The sequence below is a fragment of the Sphaeramia orbicularis genome, chromosome 16 (assembly GCF_902148855.1).
Source record: "Sphaeramia orbicularis chromosome 16, fSphaOr1.1, whole genome shotgun sequence".
NCBI classification, from domain to species: domain Eukaryota; kingdom Metazoa; phylum Chordata; class Actinopteri; order Kurtiformes; family Apogonidae; genus Sphaeramia; species Sphaeramia orbicularis.
In genome coordinates, this window is record NC_043972.1 from 54,173,387 (window position 1) to 54,187,993 (window position 14,607).

At 40.0% G+C, this 14,607-nt stretch overlaps 3 protein-coding genes across 3 annotated transcripts in view; all 3 read right to left on the reverse strand.

Moving 5' to 3' along the window:
* The window catches only part of LOC115436295 (zinc finger protein 239-like), a 304,587-nt gene that overhangs the window by 187,279 nt on the left and 102,701 nt on the right, over nucleotides 1-14,607 (reverse strand). The window lies entirely within an intron of this gene.
* The window catches only part of LOC115436289 (zinc finger protein 569-like), a 237,241-nt gene that overhangs the window by 165,422 nt on the left and 57,212 nt on the right, over nucleotides 1-14,607 (reverse strand). The window lies entirely within an intron of this gene.
* Nucleotides 4,124-7,613, reverse strand: LOC115435233 (zinc finger BED domain-containing protein 1-like). Its single transcript, XM_030157512.1, has 4 exons — nucleotides 6,863-7,613; nucleotides 6,145-6,294; nucleotides 5,546-5,808; nucleotides 4,124-5,426 (listed from the first exon to the last, which is right to left on the reverse strand). Exons 1-4 carry the CDS (start codon nucleotides 7,611-7,613, stop codon nucleotides 4,632-4,634), a joined length of 1,959 nt encoding a protein of 652 aa, XP_030013372.1. The 3' UTR covers nucleotides 4,124-4,631.

Here is a 14,607-nt window from a genome sequence, read left to right on the forward strand (position 1 = left end):
TTTCTTAGAAATATTAATACGTTAAAAAGCCCCAATTGCTTATATAACTAACTGACACATAGCTCTGACATACATATATACCACACAAGGCATGCCACCAGAGGCTGCTATACGTACAGTTCCTCTAGTGAGAAAACAATCAGTGCAAAGAACAGTTCTATATGGAGCCATGGTGGAATGGAACTCTCTTCCAGAACAGATCACTAAAGAACAAACAAAAGCGAGATTTAACAGACAGCTGAAGCAACATCAAATAACCCAATGCCTAAAAACAATTCGGAAGACATGTAGACATAGACATATATTAGCAAACGTTTGCATGCACACACACATATACACACACACAATTATAATTAGGTTTATTTATTTAATATTATTATTACTTTGTTTTTTTGGTTTGTTTGGAGTTTTTTTTCCTCTGTTTTTAATTTTATCTTGCAGTATTGTTATTATTGTTAATGTTTTGTTTGACTGTTGAGTGTTCTTAAGAAGGAAATATCAGGGTGAATCACATTGTTGTTCTGCTTGTAAATGGATGCTGTATGTCTGTTTGGAATAGAAGGACCCCAGGAAGAGTAGTTGATGTCCAGCATCAGCTAATGGGGATCCTAATAATAAATAAATACAAATTTTCAGTTTTCTTCCTCTACTTCAGTTTCGCCGGCCTTACTTCCACCTTTACCTCCCTGGAGACAGCCTTTCTCTCTAATGGATCCCCAAAATAGAAAACCCTCTTCTTTTTGTTGAGAACTGACTTTAATTCTTTTGTGACCCAAGGCTTATTATTTGGGTAAATGACTGCCTCCTTAGTTGGAATAACCAGATCCACACTAAAGGTCATGTGAGAGGATATGGTCTCTGTAAGTTCGTTATCATCCTCACAAGCATCATGAAAGCACTGCCACTCTATGCACTCAAGCAAGCCTGAAGAGAGGAAATGCTGCTTTCTCACTGCTTTTTTACCATCCTTTCCTCACGTTCAAGGTGTTGAAAGCAAGGTGTGTACACAGGCATGAGAAAAACACTGTTGTGGTAAGAAGCACCAAAAGAAGGCATAGGCAGCGACTTGGATGCTCCGCTGACTGACCCAGAACACAAATCCAGTGGAGTGTTCTTCCATGGTGATGCACAGGTGAGATATTGTTCAGAAGTTCTCAGAGTTTTATCAAGTTTGCAATGATTAAAATCCCCAAGGATGGATTTGGGTGCATCTGGGCATATCATACATTTTCTTTTGTATTGTCCTCTATATGATGAACTGATTGTCTCTTGGTTTGATGACATGTTTATCTGAAATCCAGATATGTTCTGGAACACTGATGATGACAAGATGAAATGGTTGTTTAGTTCAAATGTATTTAAATTAGCATTATTTGTTTGGAAAGCCTGGAAAAGTGGCAGATATGTTTATTTAAATAGGTCAGTATTTTGTTTTGTTTATATACTGTGTCTATTGTCTGGTATTTGATCTTTGGTTTGTATTTATGGTGTCTTATAAGCCCATGTAAAGGCTGGGCATGTCTGTATGCAAGACACAATAATAAAAACATTCATTCATTCATTCATTCATATCGAGTCTAGATGTTGTGTGATGTCAAGGCAAGGCAAGTTTATTTATAAAGTACATCTCAGCAACAAGGAAATTCAAGGTGCTTCACACAGGACATTGAACTACAACGACAAGGGAAAAAGAAAATAATTTAAAACATTATAAAAGAAACATGTAAAAGGTGATTAAAAACAGCAAGTAGGAAAACAACCCATAATACCCAAAAATATAAAACACACACATTAAAGTAAGAGTTGCAGTGCAGAGTTTCAAAGGAGAGTATAAAATTTAAAAAGTCAAAAGCCTTTTAGTCAAAGGCAGCAGTGAACATATTTTCTGGTAATTTGTTCCAGATATACGGAGCATAGAAACTGAATGCTGATTCTCCATGTTTTGTTCTTCATCATCTCCACTACCACCATCATCATCATCATCATCACAACAATTTTGCCCATTGACTGTGATTGTGGATTTCATTGTAATAAATAGCAGATTTTTTTTCCAATTGTATTCTATTCGGTTTGTGTATTATTGGGTCCAATATGTTAATAAAGTAAGATAAAGTGTAAAGAACCCACTGACATACAACCAGACTAATGTCTAACTGTGGTGGACATTCCTGATCAGAGACGCAGACAAATGCATCTGCACAGACCAACATGTTGACTCACATCTGGAGATGATTGCATTTCCTCGTCCTGCTGCTGGAAAAAAAAAAAAAGAACTAGTCAGTTGTAGATTAAATCACATTGCACTTGAGCTTTGACAATACTAAAAAAATATTCAATCCAACTGAACACATGACCTGGACCTGTGCAGGTCCTCATCCATATGGTCCCCTATCATCAGGTCTGTCCTCTGGTCTGCTACAAAAAAGTAGGAACTAAATGAACAACTGGCCAAAAAAATACAGAAAATTATCACAGCCATTTCCAAATGATGGTGGTCTGACCTGGGTCGGCTGCTCTTGCGGGACTGTAGGTATTATTGTTATGTTTTTTTTTATCTGGACTTATCATTGAATGCACAATAACTTTATCTACGTTGAATTGAAAATCATTTCCCCCTCAATGCTTTGTTTATTTTCTTACTATACAGGTGTGTGGCACATTCCCCTAATTGTGTGGACACTGTGTGGACAGTGTTGGTGTGGGGCTTAATGGTCACATCTGGTGGACTTCAAAAACCATTGCAGGCTTCCTGGAATCAGAGTGTGGAGTACGTCGCTTCAGTGGACGGTGGACACCAAATGATTAATTAATGTGCTTACTGAATGAAAGGGATTTGGATGTATTCCAATTAATTTGAATATAAGCAAAATATTATAACTAATACGGTGTGTCAAATGTAGATTTAACAAAACAAAATGTTAAAACATCAGTGAAAATGTGAAATTAAAGTGAAAGTTTTGTCAAAACCATTTAAGACAGAGTGCTTGTGGATTTGTTACTGGGGGGACAAGGCAGGGGTTACACATTTGAATTAAGGAAAAGAAGTTTTTGGAGCAAATTGGGCGATTGTGTGTATTTAAATAGTTTGTGAAACAAGCAGTAGTTTTAAAAATGTTTTGAAGTAATGGGGTGTATTTTCACTTCATTTTCATTTCATTTATTTTGTTCAATTCATTTTTATTTGTAGAACTCTCTATCACAACAAGATTTCCTCACAGGGCTTTACAGAATGAGTTGGATCTGAAAACAAACAACAGTCAAATAAACAGCAGATGAAGGAAATGGATGAATGTCCCGGGTACCCCCTGTCCTTAGACCCTCCTTCTGGACAAAGAAAAACTCCAAAAACCCAAAAAGAGAAACCTGAGGGAGAACCACAGGGAAGGACAGATCCACTCCCATGGACAGACTGACTGGAGATGCACCAGGACTGATGGACGTCCATTTACAGATGGAGTTCCAGTCTGAACAGATGCAGTAGGGTGGGGACACATGAGGGGTCCATCTCAGATCCCGTCTTCATTGGGCCCCAGGCAGCTACATCTGAAACCATAGCCCCTCCCCCTGTCAGTATTCACTGTTGAGATGTTGGCAATAGCAACAGAACTGAAGTGGATAGAAGAGATGCACATTCAAACTGTTGTTCTTGGCTCAGATTCATATCCTTCTTTAATGGAATTGCAGTCATTTACATCTGAGAGTAGGCAGGACTGTGTTCATGAAATATATGAAAACCTCCACAGACTGAATAACATGAATCATTTGATCCCATTTCTGTGGATACCAGCACACAGGAGAGGAAAAGGAAATGAGACAGTGGACACATTAGCTAAGAATGCTGTAAAACTAGAAGAAATGATGAGCATCCCTTTCAGTAAATCTGAGGCAAAGGCAAGAATTAAAAGGAACATTTTCAAAGAATGGCAAAACAGATGGGATACAGGAAAACAGGAAAACATCTGTATGCAGTTCAGCAGCAAGTGGGAGTGGAGAGAATAAGCAAAAGGAGAAGCAAAGAAGAGAAAGTCTAAACAAGGCTGAGGTAGTGCTGGGCGATATGGAAAAAATCATATATCACGATATGGATTATTTTATATCACGATAACGATATATATCACGATATACCACAAAAAGTATGTTTTCAGTTATTCTCTAAAAAGTTTGACAAAAATTTCATTGCTTGCTTTTCTCCAACTTTATTTTGAAGTGACATTTACCTCAACTGTCACAAATGAGAAACATACATTTTAGTGCAGCAATATAAATGTATCTAATGAAAACAGCTGTGGCGGAGGTACAGTAGTCTTCACATTTTTTTCAAAATCATAGTTATTTAAACTGAATTGTCAAAATAAACTCTATTTTTAAGGTTTTTTTTTTAAAGTGCACAACAGTTTCAAGTTTCTGAGAAGAAAAAAACATTTTTGCACAGAAGTTCAGCTATAAAAAATAAACAAATTATTTTTCAACTTTCTGAAATCTGTAACCTTGTAGTGCAAAGTTTGCAAACCAATATAAAGTGTCAAAAGTAAACATTAGGGTTGAACAGAACTCTGTTTAAGGCATTAACCATAAATAAAAATGCAAACATAAAAGGCTACTTTGTAGAAGTAGATATGTTTCTGTCAAATTTACAGGTTGAGTGCGAGGAAGACAAGTTGGTCTACTGTGTTTGGCTTAAGACATGACCTCTTACATGTGATGATGTTCCCACTCGCACTGAAGGCCCTTTCAGATGAAGAACTAGTAGCTGGAATGCACAAGTACTTTTTGGCGAGCCTGGCCACCAATGGGAAGTTCATCTCATGCTGCTTCCACCATTCCAGTGGGTCTGTCTCTGAGTCAGGCCCAAGTGCCTGAAGATACATAGAGAGCTCCAGTTCAATGGATGCTCTGCTTGGCTGGGAATGGGTGGTGGCTTGACCTGCCTTTCTGAAGTAGCTACCTAAACTTTTCTTTGTTTTCTTTGTGGGATGGGGAAGCTCTGGATCATCTTCAGCAGCTGGGGGTGAACTGGAGGCTGCTGCTGTTTGTGCACTTTCTGGTGCCGTGGCTCCCACCATGTCCACCAGCTCTGCTGTAGCCCTCATCTTTATGAACTCCACCCTCTCTTCCTTCATGTAGGCTGTCTTAAACCGTGGGTCAACAAGTGTCGCCATGTCTAGGAGATTGTTGGTGGTATGGTCATCATACTTTTCATTGAGGTACTTGAGGATACCCTCTTTGACTGCTTTTGTGAGCTCTGTGTCCCCATCCTTCCGGCTGAGGATTTCGTTGTTGAAGAGGTGCAGTACTGGCTTCAGAAAAGATACGGTGACATACCTCTCCCCCGACAAAGCGTCAATAAATTCGAACAGTGGACCCAGTGCCTTGTTCAAGGACTCTAGCAATGCCATGTCTTGCCAGCTTGGCACCAGATGTCTTGCCTAAGTCAAATAGCAAAAAAAATAGGTTACTTTCATGAGAAGGTGAATCTAGGCTGCAAACATAATCAGAATCCACAATGAAAAGAATCAATGTGCAATGTCCAGTGGCCATGTCTCACCTTCTTGTCTGCAAGGAGGACTTGTGAAAGAGCTTTCTCCTGCTCTAGGAACCTCGCTATCATCATCTGCCGCGAGCCCCATCTTGTGGGGGTTTCAGTGATGAGCTGATGGGGAGGCAAGCCCAACACTGCTTGCGCCTTGGCCAAGTCACGTTTTCTCTTCCATGAGTTGGAGAAGGTACTCACCACCTTTTTGCACACTCCAACTGCTCGTTCCACAGCCTGCTTTGTAGATGCTGGTGTGAGAGCTTTTAGAGCGTTCTCTGTTGAAATAAAACAAAAAAGTATGTAATGTAATAACATATTTTGACAGCAATTTTAATTTTTATCATCATGTATCACTTAAATGATTTATGGACTGATTTAATAATTAGATACTGTGGTCAGCTAGTATCACAATTCATTCTTTACCATGACAGACAAAATAATAAATAAATAAAATGGAGAGAATAACTTGTTCAATAAGGTTTTGTACATAGGCTGATCAAACATAACACAGGATAACCAAACTAATTTCAATTCACTAATATTTTTGTTGCTACTATAATATTCCCATTGCAATATTACACTAAGCCATTTTTAGATCATTTTACACTTACCAATGGCTAGCTGTAGACGGTGACCAAAGCATTGTAGCCGTTCCCACTCATTCAGTTCCATTGCAGAGATGTTGTTAGTGGCGTTATCCGTGGTGACACAGACAAGGTGGCATTCTTGCAGTCCCCATGACTCCAGTGTATCTCTCAGACCTAGATAGATGAATACTTAATTAGGGGTCACTCAGAATTACTACAGCATACAGAACAGTATAATAAAACAGTAATATATAAGTGTTTTACTACCGTGCATGCATGCATGCATATATATATATATATATATATATATATAGATAGATATATATATATATATATATACACACACAGACACACACAGGGTGTCCCATAAATCTCCATACATAGGAAAAACGAACATTTCTTAACATAAACCATTTTTATTTATATAAAATGCTCCATATGACTGCCATTTTGTCGGGAACACATTTCAAGGCATGTCCTCCACTGCTGAAGAACTACTGGGTGTCCCATAAGTCTTCATACATAGGAGACATAATACATTCCATACATATATGGTTCTAACATGTATTTCTTTATATTTTTCTTCTTTATAGTTCTTCAGCAGTGGAGGACACGCATTGAAATGTGTTCCCGACAAAATGGCATATATATATATATATATATATATATATATATATATATATATGCACGTTAGTAAAATGATTCTAAAAAGAATAAATATGTAGCAATGGGAGACTGATACCTTGGGCTAGCATGACTCCTGTGTGGTCATCTGGAAAGTACAAAGTCTGTAAACAGCGGGCGCAGAGGGTCCAGTCTTTGCTGATGAAATGGATGGTTACGCTCATGTAGGGCTGCGTAGCTCTGCTCGTCCACAGGTCAGTTGTCAAGGCATAATGCACCACACTGCAAACATCCTTCTCTACTTTGGCCCGGCATGCGTCATATAAGCGAGGCAACTCGACTTTACTGAAGTGCTTACGACCGGGCATAACGTACCTCGGATCAAGGACTTTGACGAGGTCTCGAAAGCTGTCCTTCTCAACTACATGCACGGGAGCCATGCCTTTACAAATGTAACGCGAGATGGCACATGTGATTTGTTTATGGCGCTGGGACGTTTTCTCATACGGCGTACCTTGTGCGAAAGACTGCTTTATCTTAGGTTGGCTATAGTTTTTCTTTTCACAACTTGCCCCCGCTGTTCCACAACTTGGTTTAGCTCGGATTTTTTGGATTTTTATATATTCTTTTTCGTGGACCTTCTTTAGGTGATAGAAGAGGTTTGTTGTGTTGGCATCGGGCGCGGGAATAGTCTTGTAACATAGTTTGCATATGGCCGTCTTCTGCTCCGTGTCGGACCTCTTGAACCCAAAATGTATCCAAATCACAGACGTACCCCCTCTTTTCGGTAAAAGTGCTTCTTCTTGGGCTGCCTGCGTGGCTGTCTGTTGCGACTCCGGGCATGACACTTTAACCTGTTGCGCGTCCATCGTTCAGCACTCATGAGTTAAGTAACGTAAAAGCATGTTGCAAACCCGCGTGAGAATCAAAGAACGTAAAGCAGCGTCATGTCGCAAAACCACAGGACGGAGTTTCTTTGCGAAAAATCTGTTTTTTATTCTTCTTTATTTTCACTTATATAAACTTAGAGTATGCATAGTGACAAGACAACACTAATAAAACCGTCGCAGGCTATTTAATGATATATTTGCTGTTATAATTGATAAAATTAGGTTAGAAACGATAGAAACGATAGAAGAGAAATGGCACGATTGACACTTCTCTATCGTCCCCACGATATGTATCGTCATATCGCCCAGCACTAGGCTGAGGGTAGGACATACAAGACTGAAGAAAACAATGAAGCTGATCAGGAAGCATCTGACAGGATTATGGAATTACTGCCAAGAAGAAGAATCAGTTCAACATGTTTTTATTCACTGTCAAAAGTACACCCAAGAGTGAAAGACATTAAAAAGGATGATTAAATTATTATTATTATTATTATTATTATTATTAATAATAATAATAATAATAATAATAATAATAATAATAATAAATTTTGTGTACATAGATATATAATTCTTTTTTTTTTTTGCCAACTCTGGTCCACACTCCATCATAGTAGGGGGCGGTAATGCACCTTAACGCTAGGTGCCACCCGCCATAAAAACTAAAGAAGAACAAGTTCCAGTCCACTGCTCCACAATGCGTGCGTTTACATGACAACTTTTATTCCTGGTTTAATCTGAGTAAACGTTAGATCCTATTTAAGATGACCATGTAAACACCTTATTCCAGTTGAAAAAGAATAGTTTGGAATAAATTTAAATCCGAATAAAGTCACTGGTTTAATCTATGAAGCCCGGGAAGGGACATGCAAAAAATAAAAATTATTGCGTTATAACGTAATACTTTTGCGTTATAACGCAATCATATATGCTCTCTCTTCAAGCCCGGATTAACCATATGGGCAACTGGGCAATCGCCCAGGGGCCCGCGAACTCTGAAGGGCCCTGGGTAGCTTGGGCATGACGAAAATATCTGGTTATCTTTTGCTTATAAATGAAACTGTCCGCTGCCCGGAGCCATTGCACTGCGCACAAACCCTGCTCCTGCTGTCTGTGACCGTGAGCTGAGACCCTCTCCTCATTGGTCAGTCCAAAAAGCGAATCAGCGGTGACGCAAATCAACGTGCGTGCACTGAGCGGGATGTGAGACGTCAAGAACTACGCGACATACGCGACGTACGCGAATCAAAACGTTGCAAACATGGAGAAGCAGCTAAGTGGGAAGTTTAGTATTGGTCAGATAAGTATTTCTTTGAGAGAAATTGACGGTTTTCCAGATGTTTATAGCAGTGGCGATTCCTCATAGACTGCAAGGGAAGCCCGGCTTCCCCTAAAATTATGAAAATTAAATGGTTAAATATGTACGGTTGTTTTGACATTTTATTGACTACAAATGCATTACAACACGTTCATCTCAAAGATGAGTTCGTTCAGAATCAGCTTTATCACAAACCAACGGACTCGATGTTGTTCACTTCTCATACATTCCCGTTGCGCTGTTTTCTCCTCCATCTCTGCTCAGTGCATTTGTCCATAGACTGCGGGCGTCTCTGGGCTTCAATGGGACTGAATGGAACAGTTTTTTTCATTGCGTCAAAACTGGACGGTTATTGGATAAATGCCACGATGTTGTCCCGCCCCCGGACGCCGGGTGTCTCTGCGGGTGAATGGAGCTGTGGGCGGAGCTCGGACAGGCTGGATGCCAGAATCCCACGTGTTGATTGGAGGATCGGTCGAAAGGCTGAATCCCGTTTGATTGACAGCTGTTTTCAGATCTACTCCTTCACTGACACAGTTCAGTTTAATAACATCGCGCATTCTGCTGTGAAATCAAAAGAGAAAATACTACGAAACTAGAAGCGCTCAGAGAGCGCAGACCTCCGCCAAGGCTGATCAGTGCCCCCCCCCCCCCCCCCCGTGGGCCCCCCCACGCCAAGGAGGTTATGTTTTTGCCAGGGTTTGTTTGTCTGTCTGTTTGTTTGTCTGTCTGTTTGTTTGTCTGTCCGTTAGTGTGCAACATAACTCAAAAAGTTATGTACAGATTTTGATGAAATTTTCTGGTCTGCGCCCCCCCCGTGGCCACCCCCACCCCCGATCACCACCAAAATGTAATCATTTCTTCCTTATCCCATTTCCAACAAACCCTGAAAATTTCATCCAAATCTGTCCATAACTTTTTGAGTTATGTTGCACACTAACGGACAGACAAACAGACAGACAGACAAACAAACAAACCCTGGCAAAAACATAACCTCCTTGGCGGAGGTAATCATATTGTCGGCTAGGTCGGAGTGAAAGGAGCATCTCTTGTTTAAAAAGGCTGAAGTCTTACACCCACAACACAATGAGCCAAGGCAATCTAAGCAGCCTAGGTCTGCTGGATATTGAGAGGACACTGGTCCAGTCCCTGGAAAAGTCGCCTACTTGGTACGATAAGGTTACTGAGCATTTTCTTAATTCTTTTTTTTTTTTTTTTTTTTTTTTTTAATTTATTTATTTTTTTTATGTAGCCAACAGTGAGCTTCCCCTGTCTAAAAGACGAGCAGCCGCCACTGGTTTATAGTATTTAGTATATGTAGTATTTAGTATTAAAATGTTTAACCCTTGCCTTGACATGCCTTGAATTGTGATGTGTTTTCTGTTTAAAAGTTAAACTGGGACCAAAATGTTTATTTTAGCAGATTATACTGCATTATATTTATTTTTTCCTTGTGGTGGCTCCATGAAAATGTTGAGATATGTTTATTGTTGAGAGAAAGCAGATTTCAAGATGTTTACATTGCACCTACTTTAACTCTCTTGTTGAATTCTGAGGTGACAAGGGGATTTCTGCTTAAAATTCATATCTGATTCTATCAGATTATGTTTGTGTTTTGTCTGTGGGCTTTTTCTGATGATTCAATACATTTGTGTTGGCAAAAAGTGTTCTTAAATAAATACTGGATACTTTGGAAATGGTTTCTTATTTATTTTTTGTGAAAATGGAGGACACTTCCCTCTCTTTCTAATGTAGTGGATCAATTTTAGGTTATACTGATGATGATGATGATGTGTTTTGTTTTCATATCATCATATGCAAGTGAGTGGCCTTGACAAGAGGCTATAGTGGTGCACTTATAGTTCTACGAGCATTTACACATTTGTACATCAAAATGCAATTGATAATAGTTAGATATTGGAGTATGGGGTATGTTTACATATATTCCTGGAACTTATTCTGTATTTTGCCAGATTACAGGGATCCTGGGGTTGTGATGATGGGGCCCTTGAATATTGTTGCCCAGGGTACAATGAAGTGTTAATCTGGCCCTGTCTCTCTTGCTTGAGGTCCGTACATAATACGTTGTGGTCCAGTTTGGGTCTGACTGTGCCAGGTTTGACATGCCCCCTTGTCCTGTGTAGTATGACCGTAACTCTTTCATTATTTGTCCCATCGGAAAAATTCCAACGGTTTCTGAATGAAATTCCTGTTTGCCCAGCTTCACGTCTGTGTGCAGCTTCATGGACACAGGTGTATGTGTGCAGAGTGTGAATGATCTGCGCATGAGACAGGAGGATGTGCAGGATGTGCATGTGCACATTCACTCACACAACAAACACAATACAACAACACTCGTACCGCGTGGACATGATGATGACAAAATCCCCCCGCAACGTCCACACATCTTACCCCAGGTAATATCTGCAAATTACTATAACAAAAACACTTCGGCCAACAGCAGCCCGCGAAGGCAATCGCACAAGATGGTGGTCACGACCGGGACACATACCGACAAAAACACCCTCTGCACTCAAAATGCATCCCAAAACCCCATCCAAACTCCACCGAACAGGCCATGAAACATCAACACCACATATTCAATGACACTAATCATAAAAATAAAAACAAGTTTAACCATACCTGTGGATTAACAAGAGAGGACAAGTCAGCGCTTCGCTTCATTCACCGCTCATTTAATACTGAGCTGCACATGAGCGGAACACAGACCTGAAGTCTCCCTCGCAAATCCACAGTGGGACTACAGCGCCATCTACTGACGCACTCCAGTACTGACCCAATGTCAAAACTGTAATTCTACCTGGACCATTTTAAATAGTTAACAAAAAAAAAGATTGGGGGGGTGTCTGTTTCAATAACAAAAAACATATATACATGTAGTATTTGCCACCTACTACACCTTCATGTCTACGGTTCTGCAGAAACAGTTCTGTCAGTTCACAGGTCTGATCCAGGCAGTGCTCCTATGGCACAGTTTGTACATGGAAAATAGTCTGTTGAAACCAAAAGTCAGTCCTCCTGTGGATGTGTTGAATGTCTGTGGTATTTGGACTGATCATCATCAGGCTCTGCCTCCGTCCTGCATCTGTGATGTGGAGTGTCTTCAGTATCTGCTCGCATCATCAGGGCCTTTGGGCAACACCGTAGCTTCTCCCTCTTCATCCTTGAATGTAACTTCCGGTGGACACATGGAAAAATAACACACATAGAACAATGTATTAGACAAACAAGACAAGGTAAAATTGCACAATTGAGGAAAAAAGTCACCGAACATCAACTTATTTTGTTGAGTGTCAAGCGCACTTTTACGCACAGAAAGTACAACATACTACAAACTAACACATATTCTACATGGTTCGTACTTTATTCTATAAAACCACCATCCAGTATAAGCATCAATTTACACATACAATAAAGTAAAACGAGTAAAAACGACATAGAAAAAAGCAGAGAGTGCTTCAGTCATGTAGTAAATCCACTGAATGGAACTGGGTGAACTTTACCTTTCTTCTTCAGATGTTGCTCCATCAGTTGCTCCTTTGGTCACAAATCTATCCGTAAACCTCCAGGGGGGTCATGGAACTCGGGATGTCTGTCTTGCCTACATTTTCCAACACTAGATCTAATCCGTTATCCACTCAGTTATGCGCTTGGGTTCTCCGCTCCGTGAATCCGGTCTGCTGTGTGCGTCCCCAGTCACCGAATGGCTTATTTTGCAGCTTCTAGGATGGGTGCCCATGAAATTTTCGCATTGACCCAAGAATGTCCATAAAGCACAGTGTCTCAGGTTTTGGAAACAGTTGGAATTTTTCCGATCAGACAAATAATGAAAGAGTTACGGTCATCTGAACTACACACGCATAGGGCACAGGACTGCAGGGTGGTGTGTCAGACCTGACCGGCCTGTCTGATCCCGAATGCAGATCCCAATGCAAAAACTATTGCGTTATAATGCAATACTCTTGCGTTTAAACGCAATACTTTTGCATTATAACACAAAAACTATTGCGTTATAACACAAAAGTTTTGCATTATAACACTAAAACTATTGCATTATAGCGCATTACTTTTGAACTATTGCGTTATAATGCAATAAATTTTTTTTTCTTCATGTCCCTTCCTGGGCTCCGTATAAACCCTTTATTCCGTTTGGACTTTATTCCTTCCATTCTGCGCATGCTCGTTGTCTTGTCCTGTCGTGATGACGCACATATTCTATGCTGGCAGAAGAATATGCAATGCAGTCTAGTCAACCCAAACTGTTCCAGGGGGCTATTCTGATGGGATCTACCAGCCTCTAAAACCCTGAAGGAATAGTTCACCACTTGTTTATTAATTCATTTGTCATGCACTAATGAGTTCGATAAGTTGGCAAATCAGTTTGTACTGCAGTGCACTGATTGCCTTGTTCTCACAGCCCTTCCATTAGCTTAGCCTAGTTTAGCATAATCGCTTCATTCCTATGGTCAGACATAGCCAGGCTTTCATGGGTGATCCATAGTATTTTATGAGTGATTTTGTGAAATTCAGTTCTCCCTAATCATTACTTTAGTCCGGTGGGGTCAATATGATCACAAATTGAGGCTCAAATCATGGCGATGTGACTTACTGCACTAATAAAATCTTGGGAAATAAGAACTAATGCAAAGCTAAAACGATAAAGCAAAGCTAATTTAGCGCATGCATCCCTTCCAACAAAAAGATTTTCCAACTTCCGTCAACACAACAGTCCCAAGATTGTATGAGTGCAGTAAGTTGCAGATCTAAAGAAATAATTAGGGAGGATCGGATTTCACAAAATTGCTTACAAAAGACAACAAATCACCTTTAAAAAACTGGCTACGTGTGACCATGGAAATGCAGTGACTATGCTAAGCTAAGCTAACAGAAGGTCTGCGAGAACTGAATAAATGTTTCTCATGTAAACCTTTATTCGGGTTTAACATTTCCATGTAAACAGAAGAGAAAATACTTTAGTTCCGAATTAATTTCTTCTGGAAAAATAAATCGGATTTAAAAACCGTTATGTAACCGTACCCGCCCAGTAACCTATCGAGTTTGAAGCATGTTTGGAAGCTTCAGTGTCTGAGGTAACATCACTTCACACAACCGTTGTGTCACTATAGTGATGGTGAGATGAAGCCTCATGAGGCAGCGAACCACATGAGCCAATTGGTTCAAGAGAGGGTTCATTTCTTGAAGCTTCAGGTGCACATGAAACCACCAACTGTCCATGTGTAGAATCACAGGCAGCTGGATCTGAACTACAGAATGTGTGATGCATTGAATTTTTACCTCCAACAAGGAGGTTATGTTTTTGCTGTTGTCTGTCTGTCTGTCCATGTGCAAGATAACTCAAAAAATTATGGACGGATTTGGATGAAAATTTCAGGAAATGTTGATACTGGCACATGGAACAAATGATTAAATTTTGGTGGTGATCGGGGGGGCACTGATCTGCCTTGGCAGAGGTCTGCGCTCTCGGAGTGCTTTTCTACTTGGGTCTGTTATGGCTCTTGGGAATGACTGTGAATAACAAAAATGTACAACTAAATAATTTCTCTACATAAATTACCACATATGTGTATAATAAAATACTTAAACTCCTCCACTTGGGGCAAAACAGACGGATTT

Coding starts and splice junctions, on each gene's coding strand:
- LOC115435233 (XM_030157512.1), bottom strand. CDS start 7,613: ATGGACGCGCAACAGGTTAAAGTGTCATGCCCGGAGTCGCAACAGACA. Junction 6,295..6,862: donor AGGAGTCATGCTAGCCCAAG/GTATCAGTCTCC, acceptor TCATCTATCTAG/GTCTGAGAGATACACTGGAG. Junction 5,427..5,545: donor TCCTCCTTGCAGACAAGAAG/GTGAGACATGGC, acceptor TATTTGACTTAG/GCAAGACATCTGGTGCCAAG.